General features: G+C 36.1%; 1 protein-coding gene across 2 annotated transcripts in view; it reads right to left on the bottom strand.

Moving 5' to 3' along the window:
• DOCK4 (dedicator of cytokinesis 4) overlaps positions 1-23,560 on the bottom strand; it is a 242,306-nt gene that overhangs the window by 88,452 nt on the left and 130,294 nt on the right. For both annotated transcript variants that reach the window (XM_062017381.1, XM_062017372.1), the window contains exons 13-14: positions 12,050-12,175; positions 976-1,100 (exon numbers count right to left, since the gene is read on the bottom strand). In XM_062017381.1, the coding sequence (XP_061873365.1) occupies positions 976-1,100; positions 12,050-12,175 (251 nt within the window). The remainder of the gene's footprint in view (positions 1-975; positions 1,101-12,049; positions 12,176-23,560) is intronic.

Below are 23,560 nucleotides of genomic sequence, written 5' to 3' on the forward strand. Positions count from 1 at the left end.
ATAGCTAAGTAGGTTGATTTGCTGAAGTCTTGACATGGAGATAACTATTAAATCTGAGAAATATAAGTTGTAGCTTTTCTTCTCAGCAATTATAAGAGACGGCCTTTGCATCTCAATATCTTTTCCAAAAAATGTGCATATATAAAAAAATATACACACACACTTATGTGTGTATATATATACACACACATAAACATCCATACAATTAATACCATGCATTTACATGCACAGTTTCACTTCACACACACACATACACACATAAAATTTGCAACAGACTGCTTGTGTCAGTCTTTAATCAGTTTGTCACCCTACAGCCCTCAAAATCACACAGAAGATGTGACAAAATTTTTTTCAAATAAAATGAAAAGAAAAAGATGCCAAATATGTTTGGAAAAGGTTGGAGGTGAACAGAAAGCTTCTAGTACAGAAAAAAAACCTAAGAAGCAGTCATCTATTAATAATTAAAATATAAAAAAACAGTGCCTGCTCATTAAGTTATCACCAGCAGCATGCAATCAAATCTGAAGAAGGAACACTAATATATTATTTTCTTGATACACAAATGGGGAATTTTGCATCAAGGACCTCTGATTTATCAAAATCAGACAAAAACCTGAAAATTATCAAAACATATTTTGTGGAACATGAGTAAATGCATACCTAAGGAGTACAAAACAAAAAATTCTCCAAAACTTGATCTTGCTTCAACATTTTCCAGCATCTTAATGGCATCATTATTTATTTGGTTGCTAATTACACGTGTCTATCTAAGTCACGTAACTGATCACAGAAGTCAAGCAAACTTTTGTATTTTATGAATGTTTTAAACAAAGTGGAAATACTCTGAATATCTGAAGAAAACAAAAGAGAAACATGGCCTTTGCAAGTTGTACTCTTCAAATAAAGCCACAATTGATGATTTACAGCTGAAATAGCATATGGAAATCAACTGCATCAAGGAAAAAACAAAGATACCTTTAAAATTTGACCACTGCTGTCCACGACATGCATTGTCACTTCCACATTTCTGGCCACGCTTTTCCCTCCTTTCTCAAATTCTCCTCTTTCTACAGTGATATATAAATCATTTCTCATTTCACCTATAAAAAAAATAAACCAAACACAAAGTGTACAAAAGTCAGTTCAATTTGCTTACTTTTTGCGTCTAATACTTTAATATACTTTCTCTTTAACTCTCTTCCAAACAAGGGACAGTATCACACCCACAATTTTAAGTAACCAAATCTGGAAATTTCATAAACCAAGTAAACTAACAAATCTTCATCCTCTCAAAGACCAAGAGATTATTTGCTTTACTAAACAAATTCTAGGAGTTTTACTCATCTGTTAGTCAAGAATGAAAAAGCAGAATTACTAATAAGTATGTGCAATCATTGAATTAGTCCCTGGTTCCTGATGAGAAACAGGTTCAAAATAAGCAAAAGGTGGTGGTTATCCAGGTATTGGACAGCAAGACTTGCAAAAAAGAACCCCAAAACAAACAAAACCCTAACAAAAATAATCCCCAAAAACCAAAACTACAAAAGCAATCCCAAACACAAATGGAAACCTTTCCAAAGGATGTTGTGAACATAAGAAATGTATACGTATTCAAGGGAAGAATGGAAGGAAGATCAATTAAGGGATATGAAATAGACTATCATAAGCAGATCAGGAAACCCCTTGAGTTGAAAATAGCTGGAGGCATCAGAGGGATAATACAATGCATGCATATATGCATGCTCAGTACTTACTCTTCCTTAGGTGTCTGTTACAGCACTAGCTAGATGGACCCTTGGTCTGAATCAGTAAAGCCGTTCTTATGTTTATTCAAGTCATAAAATTACCTTCAGATTATTCTCATATTGCTGTGATATTTTACTATGAAAGTCTCAGAAAGTCTACAGTTCGGCTACCAAAGAGTATGAAATATATTGGGTCCTTTCTTGGCATATGCTTGTACCAGGATCAGTTCTAGCTAGTTTTGGCAATTGGTCACTTTCAGAAGTTCTACATTCAGAAAAAATGACAACACAAAGTAACCAAAAAGAGAAGAAGCTTAGTTATAGAACTTATTTTACAAAGAACTTGCTGTTGCAAGCAATTTCGCTTTAAATAATTTGAAATCTTCATGCATTTGTGCTACATTCACTCATTTTAAATTATAAGCAAAGATTTATTTCAATCTTCCATAGGGTCTTCACAGAAACATAACCAAATAATCACTTCCACCGCGAATTTCATTACCTAGCTCAGATGAAACTCAATGGTTGGTTTGTTTTGTTTTTTTAAACAGAGTAAACTGTACAGGATTTAAATGCAAATGAAAATTCCAGTGGAACAGGTTGCCCAGAGAAGTTGTGGATGCCCTGTCATTGGAAATGTTCAAGGTCAGGCTGGATGGGCAAGGATGATATCTTTAAAAGTCCCTTCTAACCCAAACCATTCTATGATTATATGCAAAAATAAGACAATATTTCTAAATAAGTAATCAGAACTTCATAGAAGTTAACCAGGCTTTTAAAAATGGTTCTTTCAAAAAAATCCAAAGTCATCAAGTTTCACCTTTTTAATTGCGAGAAAGCACCAAATCACAGGGGAAAAAAGACACACGTGTAGGGTGCACTTCACAAATACAGCTTTGTTCTTCCTTATAGAACACTGGAAGACTTTGCTATCAGTGTCATAAGAGAATAGTTTTGTCCTGATCTATACCCATTCAGGAAGTTCTACTATCTTTTTAGTGTCTCAGAGCAAGACAATTTACATGGGTCACATTACTGGAAGAAAATGCCAGAATTTCTTCATTACCATGCAAGGCAAATCAAATCAAAGAGGAGACTAAGCCTCTCATAAGCAATAATAACTTTTAGTGGAAATGGATAGAAGAACAGAAGAGAGAACTGAAGTAGACTAGAAAACTAAATAAAAATAAGGTAAACTGTGGGCTACATGTCAAGGTTACAGTCTGCATTAGGCAGACATAATAGGAACTTCTTTTCTCAAAGTATGTAGCATATTTAATATTTCACAATCCTTACAAAAATGTAGGTTTTAGTTTAAATTTGGCCTTCTGTCTGGATTTGTATGCACATGAATTTTGCTTTTGGTTTAAGAAGATCGCTACTTTCAATGAAAATGTAAGAGAATCAATAATATTGAACTTGAACAGTTCAGGTAAGTGTACTGTTCAGAACTTAAAACCGCATTCCTGCCACATCTTTAGCACAATATTTGTATATTTGTATATTATGATTCAATGCTCATAAAATCAAAAAGTCAACAGGTTTGTAAAAATCAAACACAAAGCCTTATCAGAAAATAGCTGACAGTAAAAAAGAAAATGGATTTGGAAAGCAAATTTTACTCTGGAAAGGAAAAAGGAAAGAAAATTAAAATAAAATCTTAGACAAATATACTTAGATCAAATTTTTAAAAAATCATTTAACTCCCAATATATTGCTCTGGAGTTCTTTCCAATCTCAATCACTTTTACTTCCTCGGTGCAGAAATGCCGTAGCTCCAATGCTTAACAAAACTTTCTCCAAAAATTGAGATTGTCTGCATAAAACTAAGTTAAGGCATTCTTTTGTGGTCCCTATTCCAGTAAAAATAATTCCAACTTACTCTATAAACTATTAACAAAAACCATAATTCTATTGTGATGTAGATGATTATACAGCCTTATGCTGTGCAGCAGAAGTGTTCAGTGCACATTCTGCAGGAACATTTACTCCTGAACATGAATTTAATTGTATGTGAAAAGTACTGAACTGAAAGTTCCAGTTGCTAAATCAAAATGTACACAGCACAACACTGGCCATATCTGTCTCTTCATATGGTCCTGCTAATACATTTCAGCTTTGATTGGCAAAACTATCTTGAAGGTACTATTTAAAGGCTGAGAGAGGAAAAACTCCAAACCCTTCTTGTCCCAGACATAGGTGCTAACCAGGCACATTACAACTCTGAACTAAGAAACGACAGAAGAAGCTTCCTGACTTCAATCCATCTAGCCATGAAGTGTCCAAGGATTGAATAGGAGAGAGAAGATGACATAGACCTGATTGGCACCCATCACATTAAAGAGACAATTATAAGGAGCAAGAGGAAAGGCCAATTAAAGCTGAAAAACAACGACAAGACAGACTGCATGGAGGTAAATCTTCCTGAACTTGCCAGCTATCAAACACAAATTTTAAATCATCAGTAAAGAGAAAAGAGCCAGGACTGATTTGCAGGTTGGGGATGACAAACCATGCTTATCAGTCTTATTTTCTCCACTGTGTAGTTTCATTATGGGATGACTCTTCAAGCTGCCCTTCCTTCGTAGGTAGGAGGCTGCATCATCACTATTGAGGACCTGAAAACAAGTGCTGTTCTGCTGCTGCTCATAGGGCATAACACCAGCTATGGGACTCGTGCAGCTTCCCCCAGCTCATAGAGGCTTGAAAGCTCCCACTGAATGCAGAAACAACACAGGTAGTCACTAGTAAGGAGAATGTCAGATCAAGACTATATGTCAGGAGAATATTTGTATCAATGTTTGCTCTTTAACTTTTCCAGAAACACAGAACTCACTAGGAGCTTCTTTCAGGAACTGCTTTTTTGAAAGCTCCACTCAGAACTGTAGGTATTTCAGAACCACGAATTGAAAAAAAGCAGAAAATATTACTTTGTTTAGAAATAGTTCTTGTTCACTTACATATCTGTAAAATATCAGCTAATGAATTGCTTTATTTTATCCCCTAAACATGACTTGAACAGCTCTTGAAACAATTTCAGCTGTAGGGACTGAGAATATCTAGATGTGTCACAGATGAAATGGTATTTATCCAGGTTGTAAATCTTGCAGATGTCAAATGTTTGAGAAACGTTCCTTAAAATACTTCATAGAAAGGGATAAAAGCTGCGCAGCTGTTGTCACTGTGAGTATCTCAAAAAAATCCATGTAGAGGTGATTTTAACTTGAAAACGGGCCAGGGACCCTTAGTATACCTTGCCTCATATCCTTTGAGTGAATCCATGCTATTCCTTTTAGTAGCTAGGATATTCTGTATTGTTACTATGCACGGTGATATACTGACAATAACAAGTAAAACTAGAAGGAAATCTTCCACTCCGTTTTTTGCCCAGTACACTTGGAATTGGCATAGCTAAAGCTGTCCCAGGAACAGAGGTGAAGTAGATAGGCTGGTCCTCCTTTCTACCCTTTTTAAAAACAAGTTCAACATTTCCCTCTTTCTAGTCACCAGGGACTTCATCTGACTGCCATCTTTTCAGATACTATGAAGAGTGGCTTGGCAACTACATCAGCTAGTTCCCTCATGACTCTGAGATGCATCTTGTCTGGTCTCATACTCCTATGTATGTCCAGGTTCCTCAGGAGACATTGAACCTGATCTTTTCTCACAGTTGGAGAGACTTTGCTGCCCCCATCCCTGCCTTAAGATCCATCCACTTGAGAAGTGTGGGAAGAAAGATTGACAGTGAAGACTGAGGCAAAAAAGTTGTTGAGCACCTCAGCCTTCTCCTCTGTTGTTACCAGCTTGCCAGTAATATTCAGTAGGTGGGGATCCTGGCTGATGTATCTGTAGAAGCTGCTTTTATTCTTTGCATCCCATGATGCAAAGCTCTAGCTGCACCTTGGTCTTTGTGATCCCATCCAACTAGACAACATCCCTGTACTCTTCCCAGGATATCTGTCCCTACTTTCACTGCTTGTTTCTATAAGGCGACCATTAAAACAACTCTATATGTGTTAGAATTTTGGGAGCATTGGTGACTGGTAACACTACTGTCTTTTTACTATTGGATTAGGTCAGCTTTAGCATTTAATTCAAAGGTAAAGATGAATAAATAGATTCCTTTTCTCAGTTACCCTATTGCCTTTTTCAACAGAACATATCCATGTTTTCAGCCTTATGACAGAAACACTCAAGAAGCCTTAAGAAATATTCATCAGAAAACAGATGATTAAGCAAATGAAATACACTTCAAAAGAGATTCTGGAACTGTAATATTTTGATATTTCCAATAGACTGTAGATCTACCATGTAAGACTCAGTTGGTCTGTGACTGTATTTTTTTCCTCTTCCTTTTAAGACTGAGATGTAAAACAAGTTGCTTAGAATAAGTTAGAAACAAAAGACATAAAAGATTTTTAATAGAATACTTTGACGTGTGGATTTTGTATATTTGTTGATTTTGACCTGTTAATTTTTATATATAGGTTTAGTGTAGCTACAACAGAAAGAAGTTCCTTGCACTTCTCTAACCAAGTATGTAGTCTAGTATTAGTATCTTTGTTTTCTCCAGTGACTTGTAGAAATTATACCTCCTGTTGTAGACAGGATCAAAGCTTAAAAAAACCATTAAAATAGAATCTGGAAAGCAGAAGGTATTTCCATGGAGTACTACTATTTTGGGAAAGGTCAAAATTCAGGGTGTCTTTACTCCACAATATTGCTTAAACATATATTGTTTAACTAACATAACCATGCAATATTCCTTTCAGTAATTAAAAATACATATTCTTAAGATTCTTGGGAATCTGAACAGCAAACAATGGCAGGTGTTAAATACAGTCTGTTTGTACTCCATACAGGATAGAGAAGATTGGAAAAATTCATACCACTTCTTGTGGGAGAAAAATGCTTAACTGTGCCAGACATAATATTTCCTGTCCTAGAATCAACAGCTCTTTAGTAAGTCCAAGCTCACTGACAGATACAGACACTTAACATGATGAAGAGAACAGATTCCATAGCTTGCTTTAATTTTTTTTCTCTCCAGTCTCTTATTCTAAATTTTGAATGAAGGAATATGCTTCTAGTCAAAACTATATCTTTGAAAAATGCATGTTATCACAAGGACAGCATTTTCTGAGATCATTTGTATAAAAAGACAATTTTATTTCTAGTTTCATTTTTAAAGCTTCTGAAAACAGAAAGTAGGAAAGCTTGGAGTACATGCATTTGAAATGAACAAAAGACCTTTCAATTTTCAGATGAAGGAGTAATGAGGATATTCAGTAGCTTTAAAAGATAGGATTCTGGTGAGATTTAACTGGACAGCTAAAGGATATCTAAGTTAAAAGTTGACAATGCAAAGCAATGAAGATGTGACAGTAAAAAATATAAGCGATTTTTTCTTAATTAAGCATACAAAAGCTTAATGTAGAAAACTTTAAAGGCCTGCAACATCCTGAGCAGCCCATTTTGTCTGCTGAATCAACAGAAATTGTAAAAAAAAAAAAAAAAAAGAAGACAGAACATTAAGAAGCAAAAAAAGATTTTTATTGTTTAACAAATAAGTCTGAAAGTATGAAATTCCAACACAGAAACTAATATTGCAGCTTCCTGTAGTTGTTAGCTCTGCAGAGAGAGACCTGAGAGTCCTGGTTGATAATAAACTAACCATGAGTCAGCAATGTGCCCTCATGGCCAAGAAGGCCAATGGCATCCTGGGATGCATCAAGAAGAATGTGGCCAGCAGGTCAAGGGAGGTTCTGCTCCCCCTCTGCTCTGCCCTGGTGAGGCCTCATCTGAAGTACTGTGTCCAGTTCTGGGCTCCTCAGCTCAAGAGGGACAGAGAACGTCTGGAGAGAGTTCAGCATAGGGCCACCAAGATGATCAGGGGACTGGAGCATCTTCCATATGAGGAAAGGCTGTAGGAACTGGGGCTGCTTAATATGGAAAGGAGGAGACTGAGGGGGGATCTTATTAATGTTTACAGATATCTAAAGGGCAGATGTCAGGAGGTCAGGGCATCCCTTTTTTCCACTGTATCTAGCAACAGGACAAGGAGTAATGGGATGAAGCTGGAACACAAAAAGCTCATTTTACTGTGAGGGTGAGGGAGCACTGGCACAGACTGCCCAGAGGGGTTGTGGAGTCTCCTTCCTTGGAGGTCTTCAAGACCTGCCAGGACACGTTCCCATGTGACCTGATCTAGGTGGACCTGCTTCTGCAGGGGGGTTGGAGTAGATGATCTCTAAAGGTCCCTTCCAATCCCTACCATTCTATGATTCGTGAAATTATATAACAAGATTAGAAGATAACCACATTGTTTAGAATGAATGACCACAAGTAAGGAACTCTGCAGTTAGGACTGACTAGTTCAGCTAGTGAAACCAGAATTTAGACCTTCTAATTATGTAGAAGAAACACAACACTAAATGTAAAAGCATTCTCCTGACTCTGCAATTCTTTAACCTTTTCTAATATTATTTTATAATTTAGATCATTTTGGATGGACAGAAAGAAATTTGAACTTTGATCTTAACACAAAGCAAGCAATGGTCAGATCTCAGCAATAGCAATGCCACTAGTTCAGATCGTAAGCTGAAAAAGGGTGTGTATAGCTACATGGTATCAATTTATGAAAATCTGTTGAGATGTCAGGCAATAGACCAACTGTTCATATTCTACAGTACATTTTATGGACTAAGACATTTGGAGGCAAGCTGTTGTCTTCTGTAAGATATAAAGCCTTTCAAAATTGTACCTATAGCTGTTTTAATACAAATTCTCTATGATATGATATGATATGATATGATATGATATGATATGATATGATATGATATGATAGACAAAGCTGCAGTTAAAATTATAGGAAGTAAGGGTTGAAGCTAACTGAATTGCTTAATCAAGCAATTTTTCTAAAGAAAAAAACCAAAATTACTTTATGTGCTAGGGTCTCACACTGCATGGCTTTCAATGTACAAAGTAATCAAGACAACTACTACCAGTAATAGATTCAGAACTATTAACAATAGTATAGCATAAATAAAGTATATCAGACACAGTTCTGGTCTGATAAGCACATTAAATGAAGTTGTCCAATTATATACCACACAACAGAGTCTCTTTACAACTGTCAGTCCTAGCAGGGAGCTATACTTCCTCCAGTAAGTCCTCATTTACACAAACAGCTCTCCTAGGGTTTATTCCAATTCCACAGACACCAGACAACACACACTAATGATCAAGCTTCTCCATGGAATTTGATATCTTCCACAAAGATGCAAAAGAATATGTACATGCATATGTGCTAGAAGACATGAGCATATGTAAGGCTGAAGTTAAGCAATGATACAGATGCTGTAAATCAAGTTTAGAAATAGATTCCATGAGAGTGCACTACATAAAACACAAGAAAAGCTGGTAAAAGTGTGTACAGAAAAAACACAAAAGGGCTTTCACATTCCATCACCAGTTATGTATGTTAATCTAACTTAAAATACTGCTTTAAAAGTATATGTTATAGTATGGTCATAAATATTAAATGCTATATTTTATATACTAAGCAGTGATGTGGTTTTTTGATCTTTCAGGAAATGGCAAACACAGGAATTCAGGGTGTAAGCACAGCTGTCCATCGATGCTGTACAGAGCCTTTCGAGAATACCAGCTTGTGCATCTGCAGACTGCCACACTAGGATGCTGAAAAGGAGTTTACTAGTGGTTGCAGAGAGATTGCCCTTAAATCTTGTTTAAACCTAGAAAAAGCATGTTCATTAGACTCACAAGATGATACTTTTACTGCCTGCACTTCTTCTACCAGCTAGAATAAAGCGAGTTGCTTCTTTCACAGCCTTTTTGAACCACATGCTTTTTTCAAGCTATCTTCTTTGTTTCCTAAAACACCTCGAGTTCTTTATTAAAAAATTCCATGGGTGCTGGAAAGAAGCATTCTGTGGCTTCAGCCTGTCAGGCTTCAGTAACATAAAAAGCATTGCTCTATAAAACATGCATTATTATTGTCAACAAAATTCTGGTTTGGCATGCATGCTAATCCTAGTTACTTTTAACAGCAAAACCTCCAAAGAGAAAAGGATTGATATGATGAGAAATGAAGGTCAAAGAGAGTTTAAATGCACCAGAATAGGAGAGAGACTTAAAATATGGCATTTATAAAAGAGATACTGTAGTTTAGCACTATGAAGTATCTCTTACTGAATAATTCAAGAGAATCTGGTTCAGAACCATAACTTAAGTGCTAATTAGCCACAGCAACATACTTTCCACAAAAAATATATAAAATAAGATCTAATTAATGACCATTTACAATGGCAAAAGATGAAGTTCTGTAATTTATCTTTAAAAAAAAAAAAAGACACTAGAAGAGAAACAAAATGAAAAGAGAGCTTTCAAAGGAAAATGCATTTCAAAGGGTAGGTTCCTGTGGGTATTTCAGTGCCTAGGGCATAGCACTCTGGTTAGCTCTTGGAACTTGTAATTTCAAGAGTAAGATTATTATTTCTCTGTAGGAGAAATCTCTTCTATGCCAGTAAACACAGAATAAAAGCTGTACATTTTCTAATTTGAGATATGCATACATTTGGACTGAGAAGCAGCCCACCAGAAACCCTTTTTTTAAAAAAAAAAAAAACAAACAAACAACTAAAAAAGGGACAAACTGAACCCTTTCAATTCCTTGAGACTCAGTCAAGAAGCTCTTCCAGCAGCTGAGTACACAATACTTTGCTATAATATGGTTTTCACAGTTTATTACATCACATTATTTCAAAACTGGAAAGTGAGGGGGGATACAAAAGCTATTTATAGAACTTAGAAAACTTGGTAACACAGAGCAGAAGGTCACTAAATCATAGATCAATGAAGAAAGGTTTCTTAATGGGAGTTACAGTGCTCAGCATGACTGCTTCCACCCTTATCAGCTGTATTATCTACAATACTCATTTGATCCAAATTACAAGTCCAACAGTAATACAGCAAATAAATGCAAGCTAATAAGCCATACAACTTCAATTGAATGCTTCCATTAAACATACATATATATAACCTACCTTCTAATTAAACGGCACCTGACTCATCCATTTTCTAGCTATTGCAGTCACATCATCAGAGTATTTTCAAAATAATGATAAAACTATTTCATTAGCTTGTGTTCTGTGCACGTTTTAAGTGATTAGTGGTACCGATCAAGAATGCACAAGGACAGATGTTTAATTGGCATTAAGAACACAAAAGCGAATTCTCAGTTGCCAAGTTTCAGGCAAAAGTTCAAGAGAAATATATTCCCATAGCTAAAGCTGAGTCTCATTAATGAGTTTTAAATGCCTATTTAAGACCTTCTTGATTAGTGAAATATTAAAGCTTATTTATTCTTGACTCAGAATCTTGTTTTACTTCTGGTTTAGGTACACAGAAATGCAAAACAGACCTTTATACAAAAGCTGTCTCCATTAAAAATCTGCAAGTCATGAGGACAATTTACATTTGAGAGTCAAGGCATTGTGTGTGGACTCAGCTGAAACTAAGATGTGAGCTCCTCCCTGCCACATTTCTCAGCAACAACACAACCTAATCATGCCAAATTTGTCTGCTTACAAGTATGCTTCATTCTTTAAAGGGACATTTGCCTTATAATTTCCAACAACTCATTTAACTTCTTAAAAATTTCACTTCAGATATGGAACAATGGATATTATTGCTATCTTCTTCCTGTATTTACTTCTTTGCATTCACATTGACACAGTCTTTCTACTTTCCTTAGCATATGTTTAAGTATTTGCATGTTTTACTGTATAATATAATAAAACTTAAGTCTCTACACCCCTATTATTATCCATTTCCAGTATCTTAATTTCCAGTATTTCAGACACAAACCTCATGAAACGAGCAGCTGTACAGCATCAGTGAAATTCTGTGAATCCTTATTGACTCCTGCTACCAGCTACCTAGGAACATAATGTTCTGCTGGTTATCCCTTTCTCTGAATAGAGCTCAGCAGTCTTGCATTCAGTCATCTTCACTTCTGTAAAGTGAGGTTCCATCTCTCAAAAAAATGCTGCTATGGCATACACTTTTGACACTGACAGAGTAACTATTCAATGCATAATGAAATGGGGCCACTGGGACACAGTTTTCTTCTAACTATCTGAAAAAGACCAAACATAAAAGTCTCTGGAAAAGTTAAGAAGTTTTAGAACACTGTATTTATTTGGAAAGCAGCTGAAAACTAAGTAAATTCTCATGAGTTCTTTCTTTCGATGCTCATTGAGAACTTTTTTTTTACTTACCAGGCATTATAATATTGGAAAAACCCAGTTTCCTTGTTATGGATACTCCATGGGTGAACATGGATGTATACTCTCTCCTAATTTGTTCTATGTCTCCATGAAGCAACTGAAGAGAAACTGCCAGACCTGAAAACGAAAACCAAGGAAAGATAAGACACTCGAACAGATTAAAGTCATCACTGCTTCCTGAGAATTATATATATTTGCAAGTATATATGCATTCCAGAGAATTCAGAGGAAGTTCAGGAAAGTCAGAGGAAGTTCAGTAAAACCAAGCTAACCCATGTTAATTTTTTTTATTGTATTTGAGAAGGGTATCAGCATCCCGAAATGAATAAAGACTTGAAAACAACTACACATGAAACAAATTATTACTGATGCATCGCCAAACTATGATGACACATTGGATCAAAATTATCTCAACAGAGATGGACTGAATGAAGCCTTAGCTGGAAAAAGAACTGGAGAAATACCAATTTAGAGAAATGTAAACCAGTAATATTTGCCACCATTTCAATTTTTCACTTTCTTCAATAAATTGCTGCCTACAGTGGTATGCAAGAAAAGTTGCTAAAACAATTGTCCCTATCTATGGGAAAAATGTGGAAGTCTCATTACAATACATCACTCAACCTAATACAAGGTTACCCAATTAATTAATCCAAAATCTGAAGAAAAAACTCTAATAAACCAATATAGGCTAATCAATATTTTTACCTAGGCAGAGTAAATTGAAATTACTGAAATGACAACTTTTTTCCCTATATTCATCAGATTTAATCAATCATTCTCTTTCCCACGTTTGCCAGAAAACATGGAGAATGCAAGGGAGGCCATATAGTCATTTTCCAATATTTATTCCTCTAGAACCAAGGAGGAATAACTTCATCTACTATAGCTGCAGTATATAAATAAATTGCAAACAGCATACTTTATTATAGCTGAGTAACAAAAAGAACAGGCACATCTTTTGGTTATTTCAAATATAATCAGAGGCAAGTGTCAGGATGATACAGCTTGTAAAGATTCATCTTTCATGACCTTCAGTATTCAGTGTTGTAATGTATCATGTCAACATACAGATGAAGGAAAAGGTAAGAGCAAACTCTTCATATACACTGAACAACTGGAGATAAACACACAACTCAGAAGAATCATAACTAACATTGAATGAAGCTTGAGTAAATAACATGTACAGAGACTGAACAGCAAGGTCATCAGTCTTTTAGGCTTTGGAAGAAATTTCCCCAAGAGTCATGGTGCAATTTAACTAAATAAATTTATTTTGATAGTTCTTAAATCAGAGCTTCAAAAACATATACTAAGTACCGCCAGTCTAGGCTAGTGCACTCGAGATCAGAGATGTAATTAGCATGACAACTTCTTCTTCCTCTTACCTACACTTACATTTTATTATTTTGGCAAGTCCAGAGTACATGATACCCTGACCAGACTTCCATTCTCTTATGAAGAACAGCTCACCTACAGATCTCCAACTGAGTATGTAACTAAATCTTACAAGGAAAAGTATTTGGTGATTTAAGGACAATATTTAACACTACAGACATGAATTATTTTTTTGGTATTTGTTCTGTGGCTATCTAGTTAATACCTTTTAGAAAGAAGTGACAAATATTATTGGTGTAGACAAGAAAATAAACCACATTGTGGCCAGTTAATGGTACAGGATGTCAGTAAGAAGCCATACAGGCAAAATTCAGACTGTTAGAGCAGGTAACAAGTGTTTGATTGCTGCATGGTTACAGCCAGCCTGGATATAGTGCACTTACAAGTATAGATATTTAGCCCACCTCCAATCTTGAGGTTTTTTATATTTTAAGGAACTGTTATACAGACATATGTATAGTCATAACCTCATATGCCCCTATTGCACTGTCTCCTTGGAAACCTAAATAGCATTTGCCATTGCTCCAGATCATATCAACCACAACAGGAATAATTAGATATTGTACATTACCTGCTGTTGAGGAAAGTTATTGTGTTTTATAAACAAAAGTGGAAAATTTCAAATCCAATTAGTACTACAGTTTTCTTTGTGTATTTTACAGATTTCCTTGAAGAATTTTACTTAGCTTAAAAATTAGAAAAAAGTCAAACCCCCTCATCAACAGCAAAGTGGTTTTAACCTGAGAAATAAGCTGCCTCTCAAGGATTTGAAGTACTTGCTCATGAAAGACAAGAAAAGTATTAGAGCTCCATATTTCACAGAATTCATTATTAGAAAATGAAGAGTCATCTTTTTATAACCAGAAGCATCAAGAAGATCTCTCACTGAACACACATTAAACGTGACTTAGTCATTTTACCTATAGTTTAAATATATCTTTTGAATATTAATGCCATACATCGCCAACTCCTCAGAACAATGAAGAATGCTGGATTAAAGACGGTAAGATTACTTTAAAATGTTATATGATGTGAACAGTCTGGTACAATAGTAAAAATTGAAATTAAACCAGTATGGAAACAAAGCAAAGATGCACAGGGAAGGAAGTCTGAAGAATCTCTGAAAAACAGGGTTTCAAGTTATCAATCTTGCCACTGAAGATCCAGCTGCCAAATAAAAAGGGAACTGACAGGAATTGAAACGGAACATCTGATGAATCTGGCAAAAATACTGAAATGTTAGAAGCACACAGACTTCATATAATCAATGAAAAGAAGGCAAACCAAAGCTAAGTTTTATGATTGCTCTCTCATAGCTCCACTAATTTATAATAAAGATAAATAAAGCCCTTCCTTGTATTAAGGACCTAAAATCAACAGATGCACAGTTAAACAAGTTACAGAATGGGTTGCTGGAATTCCCACTGACTTGTTACATCAGGATCCTGTGATACACAAAAGGAACATATTTTGTATGAAAAGCCAGGAACTTCTTTTTAGTCCTAATGAAAGTTATATTAGCTCATTTACAGTGATAATAACACACTCCAAACAGAATATTGTAAAAATGAGACATATACACACAATCTTTCCACTATATACCCCTTGTCTTCCACTGCTCCTCTACGGTCTTAAGGTCAATGGTTTCACCCTGAGAATGTGGGGTACCGTGACTGAGTTATCAGCATCCCAAGTCCTTTGGCATGACATGTAGGATGTTGCCTGTTTCTTTCTCCTCTATTTCTCGGCTCCTCTTGGGGTAATTTTTATGTTTGTTAATCTGTTCCACATCCCGTTATTTCGTCATTGGTCTGCAAGTTTTTATTACAACTTCATGAATCATACATGAAGTGTTTTATACATGACACATACATCCATTACTGTCTTTGTTTCTCCTAAAACTGGTTTTATTCTGCTCTAATTGGCCACTGTTGAGCCACTCAGAGTTCTGGGGCCTCTAGTATCATCCCATGCCAGTATTTTCCAGGCCTCAGTTATGGTCATATCTATATTCTTCTATGTTCCATTTTAGTCCAGGGTTATAGATAGCTAACTCTACACAGTGTAACTAATATTTTAACTATTTATTGAATACAAAGCATATATATATATGAAAGTGGGTTATACCACACAATCGTACAAAGGTAACCAAGAGCTAAAATAAAGTTGATATCATTTACAATTTTGTCATTTATATTTCCTTTCACAAGTCAGAATACATCTCTAGGAAAGCTAAGAAAAGTCCAGCCAGCCAAAGCCAGATTAATAATGAGGACTGCCATTCAGCAGGATCTCGATCAGCTTGAAAGTTGGGCAAAAAGAGGAACCTCATGAGGTTCAACAAGGACAAGTGCAGAGTCCTGCATCTGGGGAGGAAAAGTCTCATGCATCAGTACAGGCTGAGGATTGACCTGCTGGAGAGCAACTCTGCAGAGAGAGACCTGGGAGTCCTGATTGATAATAAACTGAACATGAGTCAGCAATGTGCCCCCGTGGTCAAGAAGGCCAATGGCATTCTGGGATGCATCAAGAAGAGTGTGGCCAGCAGGTCAAGGGAAGTTCTCCTTCCCCTCTACTCTGCCCTGGTGAGGCCTCATCTGGAGTCCTGTGTCCAGTTCTGGGCTCCTCAGCTCATGATGGACAGGGAACTTCTGGAGAGAGTCCAGTGCAAGGGCCACCAAGATGATCAGAGGACTTGACCATCTTCCTTATGAGGAAAGGCTGCGGGAACTGGGGCTGTTTAGTCTAGAAAAGAGGAGACTGAGGGGGGATCTTATTAATATTTATAAGTATATACATGGTGGATGTCAGGCAGTTGGTGCATCCCTTTTCTCTAGATGATCTCTAGAGGTCCCTTCCAATCCCTACCATTCTATGATTCTATGATAATTCTATGACTGAGGTGTCAGCTAAACACAAAGTCTGTCGCTTGTTACACGCCACATTTATTGGTCTATAAAAGTATAAAACCCTTGCCACAAAAACTAGACACTTATCAGGACTGAAGAACTATGTATCTGGAATAAAAGTAATGGGGAAAAGGTATTTCAAAAAGATGGAATAGGTCACATTTTGTATCCTTATTGTAAATCAATTTATCCTGGCTACCAGTTAGCCCCAACAAACATAATTTAAAACATAGGAATTCAGACTTTCAGAAGGTTGTACACTCAAGTGCACAGGGACTCAGACACACTGCAAAACAAAACAGAATGAAAGACATCACATTCCTCATCAAAACATAATTAGAGTTTTGCACACTATAATGGGCAAAAAGTCACTGAACTCAATTCACAAGTGATTAAAGCTATACCTGTGAAGAAGAAATTAAGGAGTGGAGAGGAAACATTAAATGCTCCTAGAAAGGAAAATTTCACCAGACAGTAATGAGAGAGGGTCAAGGTGGAGCAGGCTTCCAAAGAATTTGGTCAGCATCCAGTCAAGGAGAGATGGAGAGATGCTCATGAAAAGGAATGCCATCAAAAGAATGCAGAGATATTCTTTTTCTATACAGAGCTACAAAGTTAATTCATTAACATTTATCTTATGGAGACAATTCATTTTCTGCCATATAACAAAGGTAATATCCTTTAATTTATTCCACTCTGATAATGTATGCTAACATCAGTTCTCTATCATCTCCTTTCATGCATTAGACAAAGCATTATCAGCACAGACAAATCAAAACAGAAAACTGAAGCATGCCACCACACTCTGCCCTTGACTGTGGCTGATATGAGACTTAGAATCTATCCAAAACTTCATAACTATAAACTTTCCATTTCTAGAAAATGGGAAGCTAAAACTTAACAATGAAAATAATTATCCAGTCTCTGAAGGACTGGAAGATTTTCTTTAATTAGGTACATAGTGTAGCCTTGTCCCCACAGAAAAAAAAAATTAACTATCTCCCTCATGGTAATTAAAATCTCTTAACTATTATTCTTTATTCACTCTGGTTTTGTTAAGACTACTGTGACTCTGTGTGGTACTGCACATAGATACGCTTTTATTTTGTTTGCAAGCACATGAAATCTCTCACAATTAACTTGCACTTGTTCATAATAGATTCTTATCATTCAGATGAAAGAGAATACAAAAAATTGTCAAGTTGCTAAAGAAGCATTGCACTTTTTTGTTAGATTTGTCATTTTACTTTAAAACAGCTTTTATACTGCATTATTGATTTCTGCATTTAGTTATGACAAAAGGCAACTTTTCATTATGCTTACAGACCACTTATTTGCATTTGAGCTTTTGGAGGGAGGGGAAAGCATTTACATACAGCTTCTATCTACTGGCAACAGTGAATTCTAGATCATATTAAAAAGAAAATGCCTAGCACCTGCTCAGGAAGCCAGTATTAAAAAAAAATGTGGCCAGAATGCTTTTCAGCACTGTTTGTATTTTAAGAAAGGTAATAAAATAAGGCATCTGTCCAAATAAAGCTGCCTAAGGGTATTAAAAGTATTGTGAATGCATAGAGGTGGCCCCATTTCTGATAGTGTTTAAAGTGTCCAAATTACCACTGCAAAGATATAACCAGTAGATTTTGACTTTATTATTGGCAAACAAATGATTTACAGATTTACTGTGACCTGAGAAAAAGTAATTGTATAAATCTTGCACAAGTTGGCCACAACAAAATGTATGTAGTAAATCTCACAAATTACAGTCTGAGAACAGAGAGAGAAAAAATACACAAGAGGTAGAAACAATCCTTTCCTGCCTTGTTAAAGGCTAGACTGTGATTACTTTGAATTATCAAAAGAAATTCCAAATTCTCTCTCTTTTTAGTGAAAAAGAAAAAACTGACAACTTTCTTGGAGCTCATCGATTAAATGAGATCTTGTACCTAGGCCTTTGTCAGAAAAGCTGTCAGGTGTGGAAAGTTAGGCTTTTTCTTCTTTACTTGGAACATAATCACTTCCATGCAAATGGCATTATCTACAGAAAACTGGCTTGGAATTTCCTTATATGAGAGATGGTAGAGCTCCCAGTGCTTCTTGCCAGAATCACTGTAAGATGAAGGTTAAATGGTCAGATGGCTAAACGACTATAAGCATCTAGTCTGACCTCCTTATACAGACAATAAAGACCTCTGCAATAATTTCTCCAATTTCTACATTAGTAAGCCCATTGATGCCCTTTTCTAATAATAATACACACAGTATGTCAATATCCATTTCCACACTACATTGTTATATTGCAAAGGGGAATTATCTTGCTCCAAAATTTTTTAAATTACATTTTTCTGTATTGCATTGTTTTGTTAACTAGAATACTAGACAGTACACAAAATAAAACAATTTTACAATTATAAGTGGTTTATATTGCTTCTAGCGCAAATAACAGATAAGTTCTAGGGAAACACTTGTTATTTTCTCCTTCATGAAGTGCAGACCTGTCATGCAAGCAGCTTTCACACCATTGTATCAGAAATTTAGTTACTTCCATTCCATTTATGTGTCGCACTTCAAATAAAGAAACAGTCAATGTTAAACTAGGTCCTAAGAAAGTTTTGAAAAACAAATATACTAACATAAAGCCCAAGTAACATTTGTAATGAATTTGTAAATACAACCCTTGAGCGAGCTAAAATAATTTGTTTCGTAATTTATCATTTGAAGTAGTCTTAAGACTTTTTATTCGTTCAAGTAGATAAGGGCAGTTAACAATACTATTTAATAAGAACAAGCAGAACGAAATTTTTGGAGAAGGCTTATAGAAACCTCACTGCTAAGACAGAACCCAACTCCAACATGGTAATATGAACCAACTGTTCTCATCATGTAGCCTTAGCTACATGATTTAAACCTGGGTTTAAATTGGGTGCCATCTCAACCACCTACAAAAATGATTCTCCCCTGTACTTGGTGCTGGTGAGGCCACACAATACTGTGTTCAGCACAGGTCCCTCACCACAAGACAGACATTGAGTTGCTGGAGTGCATCCACAGAAGTGCAATGAAGCTCATGAAGGGTCTGAACAAGAAGTCTGACAAGGAGCAGCTGAAGGAAGTGGGGTCGTTTAGCCCAGATGAGACCTTATCCCCCTCTAAAACTACCTGAACGGAGGCTGTAGCAAGGTGGGGATTGGTTTCTTCTCCCAGGTAACAAGCAACAGGACAAGAGAAAATGGCCTTAAGTTACGCTAAAGGAGGTTTAGATTGGATATTAGGAATTACCTCAACAAAAGGGTTGTCAAGCATTGGAACTGGCTGTCCAGGGAAGTGGTTGGGTCATCATCCCTGGGGATATTTAACAGACATGTAGGTGTGGCGCCGAGGTATGTGATTTAGTGGTACATCAGTGTTAGATTAACGGTTGGACTTGATCTTAAAAGCCTTTTTGAATTAAATGATTCCATAATTCTACAACTGCAGTACAGAGATGAACCTCATGTCAAGTTCCATTGGATATGAGATGTCCCTGACAGTATCACAATGGCATATTTTTCATTCTTCTCTAAAAACAAGTATTTTAGAAATACCAAACAGCACAGTATGAACATACTTTTATTAGAGACCTCATCTCTAGTACAATCTGCAAGTCATACTACACAAAGAACACTTACAGATAACTACATCAAAAATTACCTTGAACTTGATTTTTGAAGTCCATATGATAAAGCTATAACTTTCTGAGACAACACCATAACAGACAACAATTGCTGTAAAAGTGTACAAAACTACATCTGAATGGTCTACAAGTGTGCCTTTAAGGATTAGTATCTTTTCCCAGAATGACCATAATTATTATAACACGTTACATTAAGCTACAATTTTTAAAGACTTGGCTACTCCTGAATTTGGGTAAAGGGTTAGATTGCTGAATATCATCCATCCTGTACAAAAATACCTGAAAAAGCAGAGTTTCACAAATCCTTGTCTAAAAAACTGCTCTAATATTGGGTTTTTTATGTCAAAGTCACCAATCAAAGACAAGTGATCTTGAATGACAATTTATGTGCAAAATTGTCTATATATTTAATCTTTCAACTTTAGCATTTGTTGAGAACAAAAACGAATGTCTTAATTCACTGTGTACTTAGTGAAGCACATATGAGCATTATTCTTATTTTAAATGTATTTCAAATAGTAGCCTTTAGTGACAAGTAATTCTTAAACACATCAAAATAGAATATATAATCTCCTTGTCACAAAATGTAACAAAGATTTAAACTGACAGATTAGTAAATTGTTACAGAACTAGAGTAATTAAACAAATGTACCTGCTTTTTTGATGTTGGAGTGATGTTTAGACACAAAATACATTTCAGATCACTACTAACATCTTTGAACCCCAGAGAACTCCATGATTAATCATATGTCCAGGAGTTACTTAAAAGTTAAGTACTTCATTCTGTTCTATCTTGTCTTTTGATTATATGTTACCACCCATTCCTTCTCATTTTCCAGTAGACATTGTTCTGCTCAATACTCCACTGTGAGCTTCTATCTCCTTTTTGTGAATAACAACTGTAGCTGCTCCCAGCAGGGAATGCACATTTTGTTTCCCATCCTACATTTCTCACACTGATTCACAGGAAGAAGCTTGTCTTGAAGCAACTGAGAGCAGAGTATTGCTGTTAACTGCTGGGGTAGCATCGTGCAAAAACTGTCACAGTGTTTGTATCTAGCTCTGTTCCTAGAAAAACTGTGCTCTATATACTTAGACTGAGCAACCAGTTCTCTGATGTATTTGGGTTCATGTAGCTTTTCTTCATACAAAGAGTGGAAAAATTATGCTCCTCAACTCATTTCATAGGGCCTCTGCAGTTTCTCCATTGCAAGGTAGCTAATGACTTCAACAGGCTTCCACCTCTGAAGCAAGGAGCTTGTAAGCTAGAGCTTACCTTTTTTGAAATGGGAGATGAAATACACAAAGCACATGGTTTTCCACCTGTTTTTATAACTTATCATTTTTTGAAAGTAACAATGGAAAAAAAAAGACATTATTAGCATGCCAAGAAGTCGTTGGATGCAAGTAAATAGGAATGGGAAGATATATATTGTTCCAATGGACATATCAGTGAGTGTTTTTATCCAAGTGCCCCCACTGCCACACTTGTCTTGGAACTTGTGTCTTCATGCATTGGGCTGGTCTACCTTGTGCCTCCTCCAATCAAGTCTTATATGTGCACTGAGCTACCTTGAGATTAAACGCAAGCTGACACATATGTTGCAGAAAAAAAAAAATGAGGTAACAACGGTTCCCTAAAACCAAGGATGTTTGCTTTATGAAACTTACTTTGGTCTAGTTTAATTAAAACAATAGCGTATAATGAAATTTGCCTTTCAATGAGAAATCTAGAATCATAGAATCATTTCAGCTGGAAGGGACCTTCAAGATCACTGAGTCCAGCTTTTGTCCTAGCCTTATCAACCACTAGACCATTTCCCTAAGTGCAAAACCTCACCAAACTTCAAAAAAGGTAGATTCTACTTTGAAGTCAGTCTACTCCTCTTTGAAGTGGTGTTGGACCACATAACCTCCCGAGGACCCTTTCAACCTACCCTACTGTATGATTTCATGATAACTCTCCCCCATAAAATGACAGTTTGTCCTTCCTTGTGATTCTTGGCAAGCAAGCATCTATCAACAATATGGGCTTTGAGTCCTCTATGCTTCAATTAGGGCACTATGCAGTTGTCCACTTATTGACCAGTCTCCTAGTCAATGTTAGTCAGTGTGGTTTTCAATGACCCTCTGCCCGTAGATTTTCGCACAGGTACATGGAAACAAGTTCAAATTTATTACAGATAGTAAACTATTAATTTGACAAATCTATTTGTGCATCTTTACAAGAGTAAGAAAGACATTAACAGTTTGTGGCTGAGAGACTTACAGCTATATTTTATAAATCAAACCACAACCTGGATTTGCCTTTAAAACAACCAGGTTTTTTGTCTTTAAAATTCAGGTCTTGCCTCTATCATATTTAAAAATGTATTTCCTGTAAACTAGGAGATACAACATAGTAAGTTCTAATTTTATTATTTTTATGACCCAAACTGTATGCAAGAGGATTTGATTTATGTAGGTTTTTCAAGAGTTGTATTTTGATTCCCTATGTAACAGCTGAAAAATTAACATTGCTACCATTAAAAAAAAGAAAACAAACAAAAAAGCATGCTTGAGCCAAGAGTAGCAAGAGAAATCCCACCACTTTGAATGAGTTTCCTCTGAAGCTTGAGGCCCTGCCATCAATTACAGTTAAAGTATAATTAACAGTGTTTCCAGTGGAGTTGCAATGTAAGTTTGGCATGGGACAGAATGCATAACACTGTGTTCAGTAAACATGCAATTTGGTTACACCACTCTTGTCTAGTTCATCAGAGGATTCCAACATAACGGCACAGAAAGACCTTTCCATCACATTTGCTATTTTCCTGGAATCTATGCTATACTCTAAAGCTACAAAGCAGCTAGATACGCTTAAAATTTCTTTACACCAGTAACTTAATCTCTATAGGATTTGAAAGGATTTTCACCTCCTTTGTTGTAACAACTGAAAATCGTGTCTATCCTTGTCTCAGCTCTAAAAAATTACCTCATGAGGCATATGCAGCTTTTCAAGACATTACAAGGGAATCTAAATTAGCATTTTGTGATGAAGCTGGAACACAAAAAGTTCCACTTAAACATAAGAAAAAACTATTTCACTGTGAGTGTGAGGGAGCAGTGGCACAGGCTGCCCAGAGGGGTTGTGGAGTTTCCTTCCTTGGAGGTCCCACTTGGACATGTTCCTATGCGACCTGATCTAGGTGGAACTTCTTCTGCAGGGAGGTTGGACTAGATGATCTCTAAAGGTCGCTTCCAACCCCTACCATTCTATGATTCTATGATTTACACAAGAGTTTACACAGGAGAATGTTGGAAAACTAAAAAGTGGAGCAAAAAGGAATATCTCGCATCCTCTAAGCTATTCAGTCTTACTTCTCAAAGGACAGCTAAAAAAGAGGAAGTTGCAGTACATTTTTCATCAAATTTTTAATATACTTTTTTGTAAGAGAACACATTGGGGAGATTATCCACATGTAACTTAAAATCAAGGTTGAAATCTCTCCTCTATAGGATTTGCTAAGAGGACATGAATAC

This window comes from Colius striatus, chromosome 1 (assembly GCF_028858725.1).
Source record: "Colius striatus isolate bColStr4 chromosome 1, bColStr4.1.hap1, whole genome shotgun sequence".
NCBI classification, from domain to species: Eukaryota; Metazoa; Chordata; class Aves; order Coliiformes; family Coliidae; genus Colius; species Colius striatus.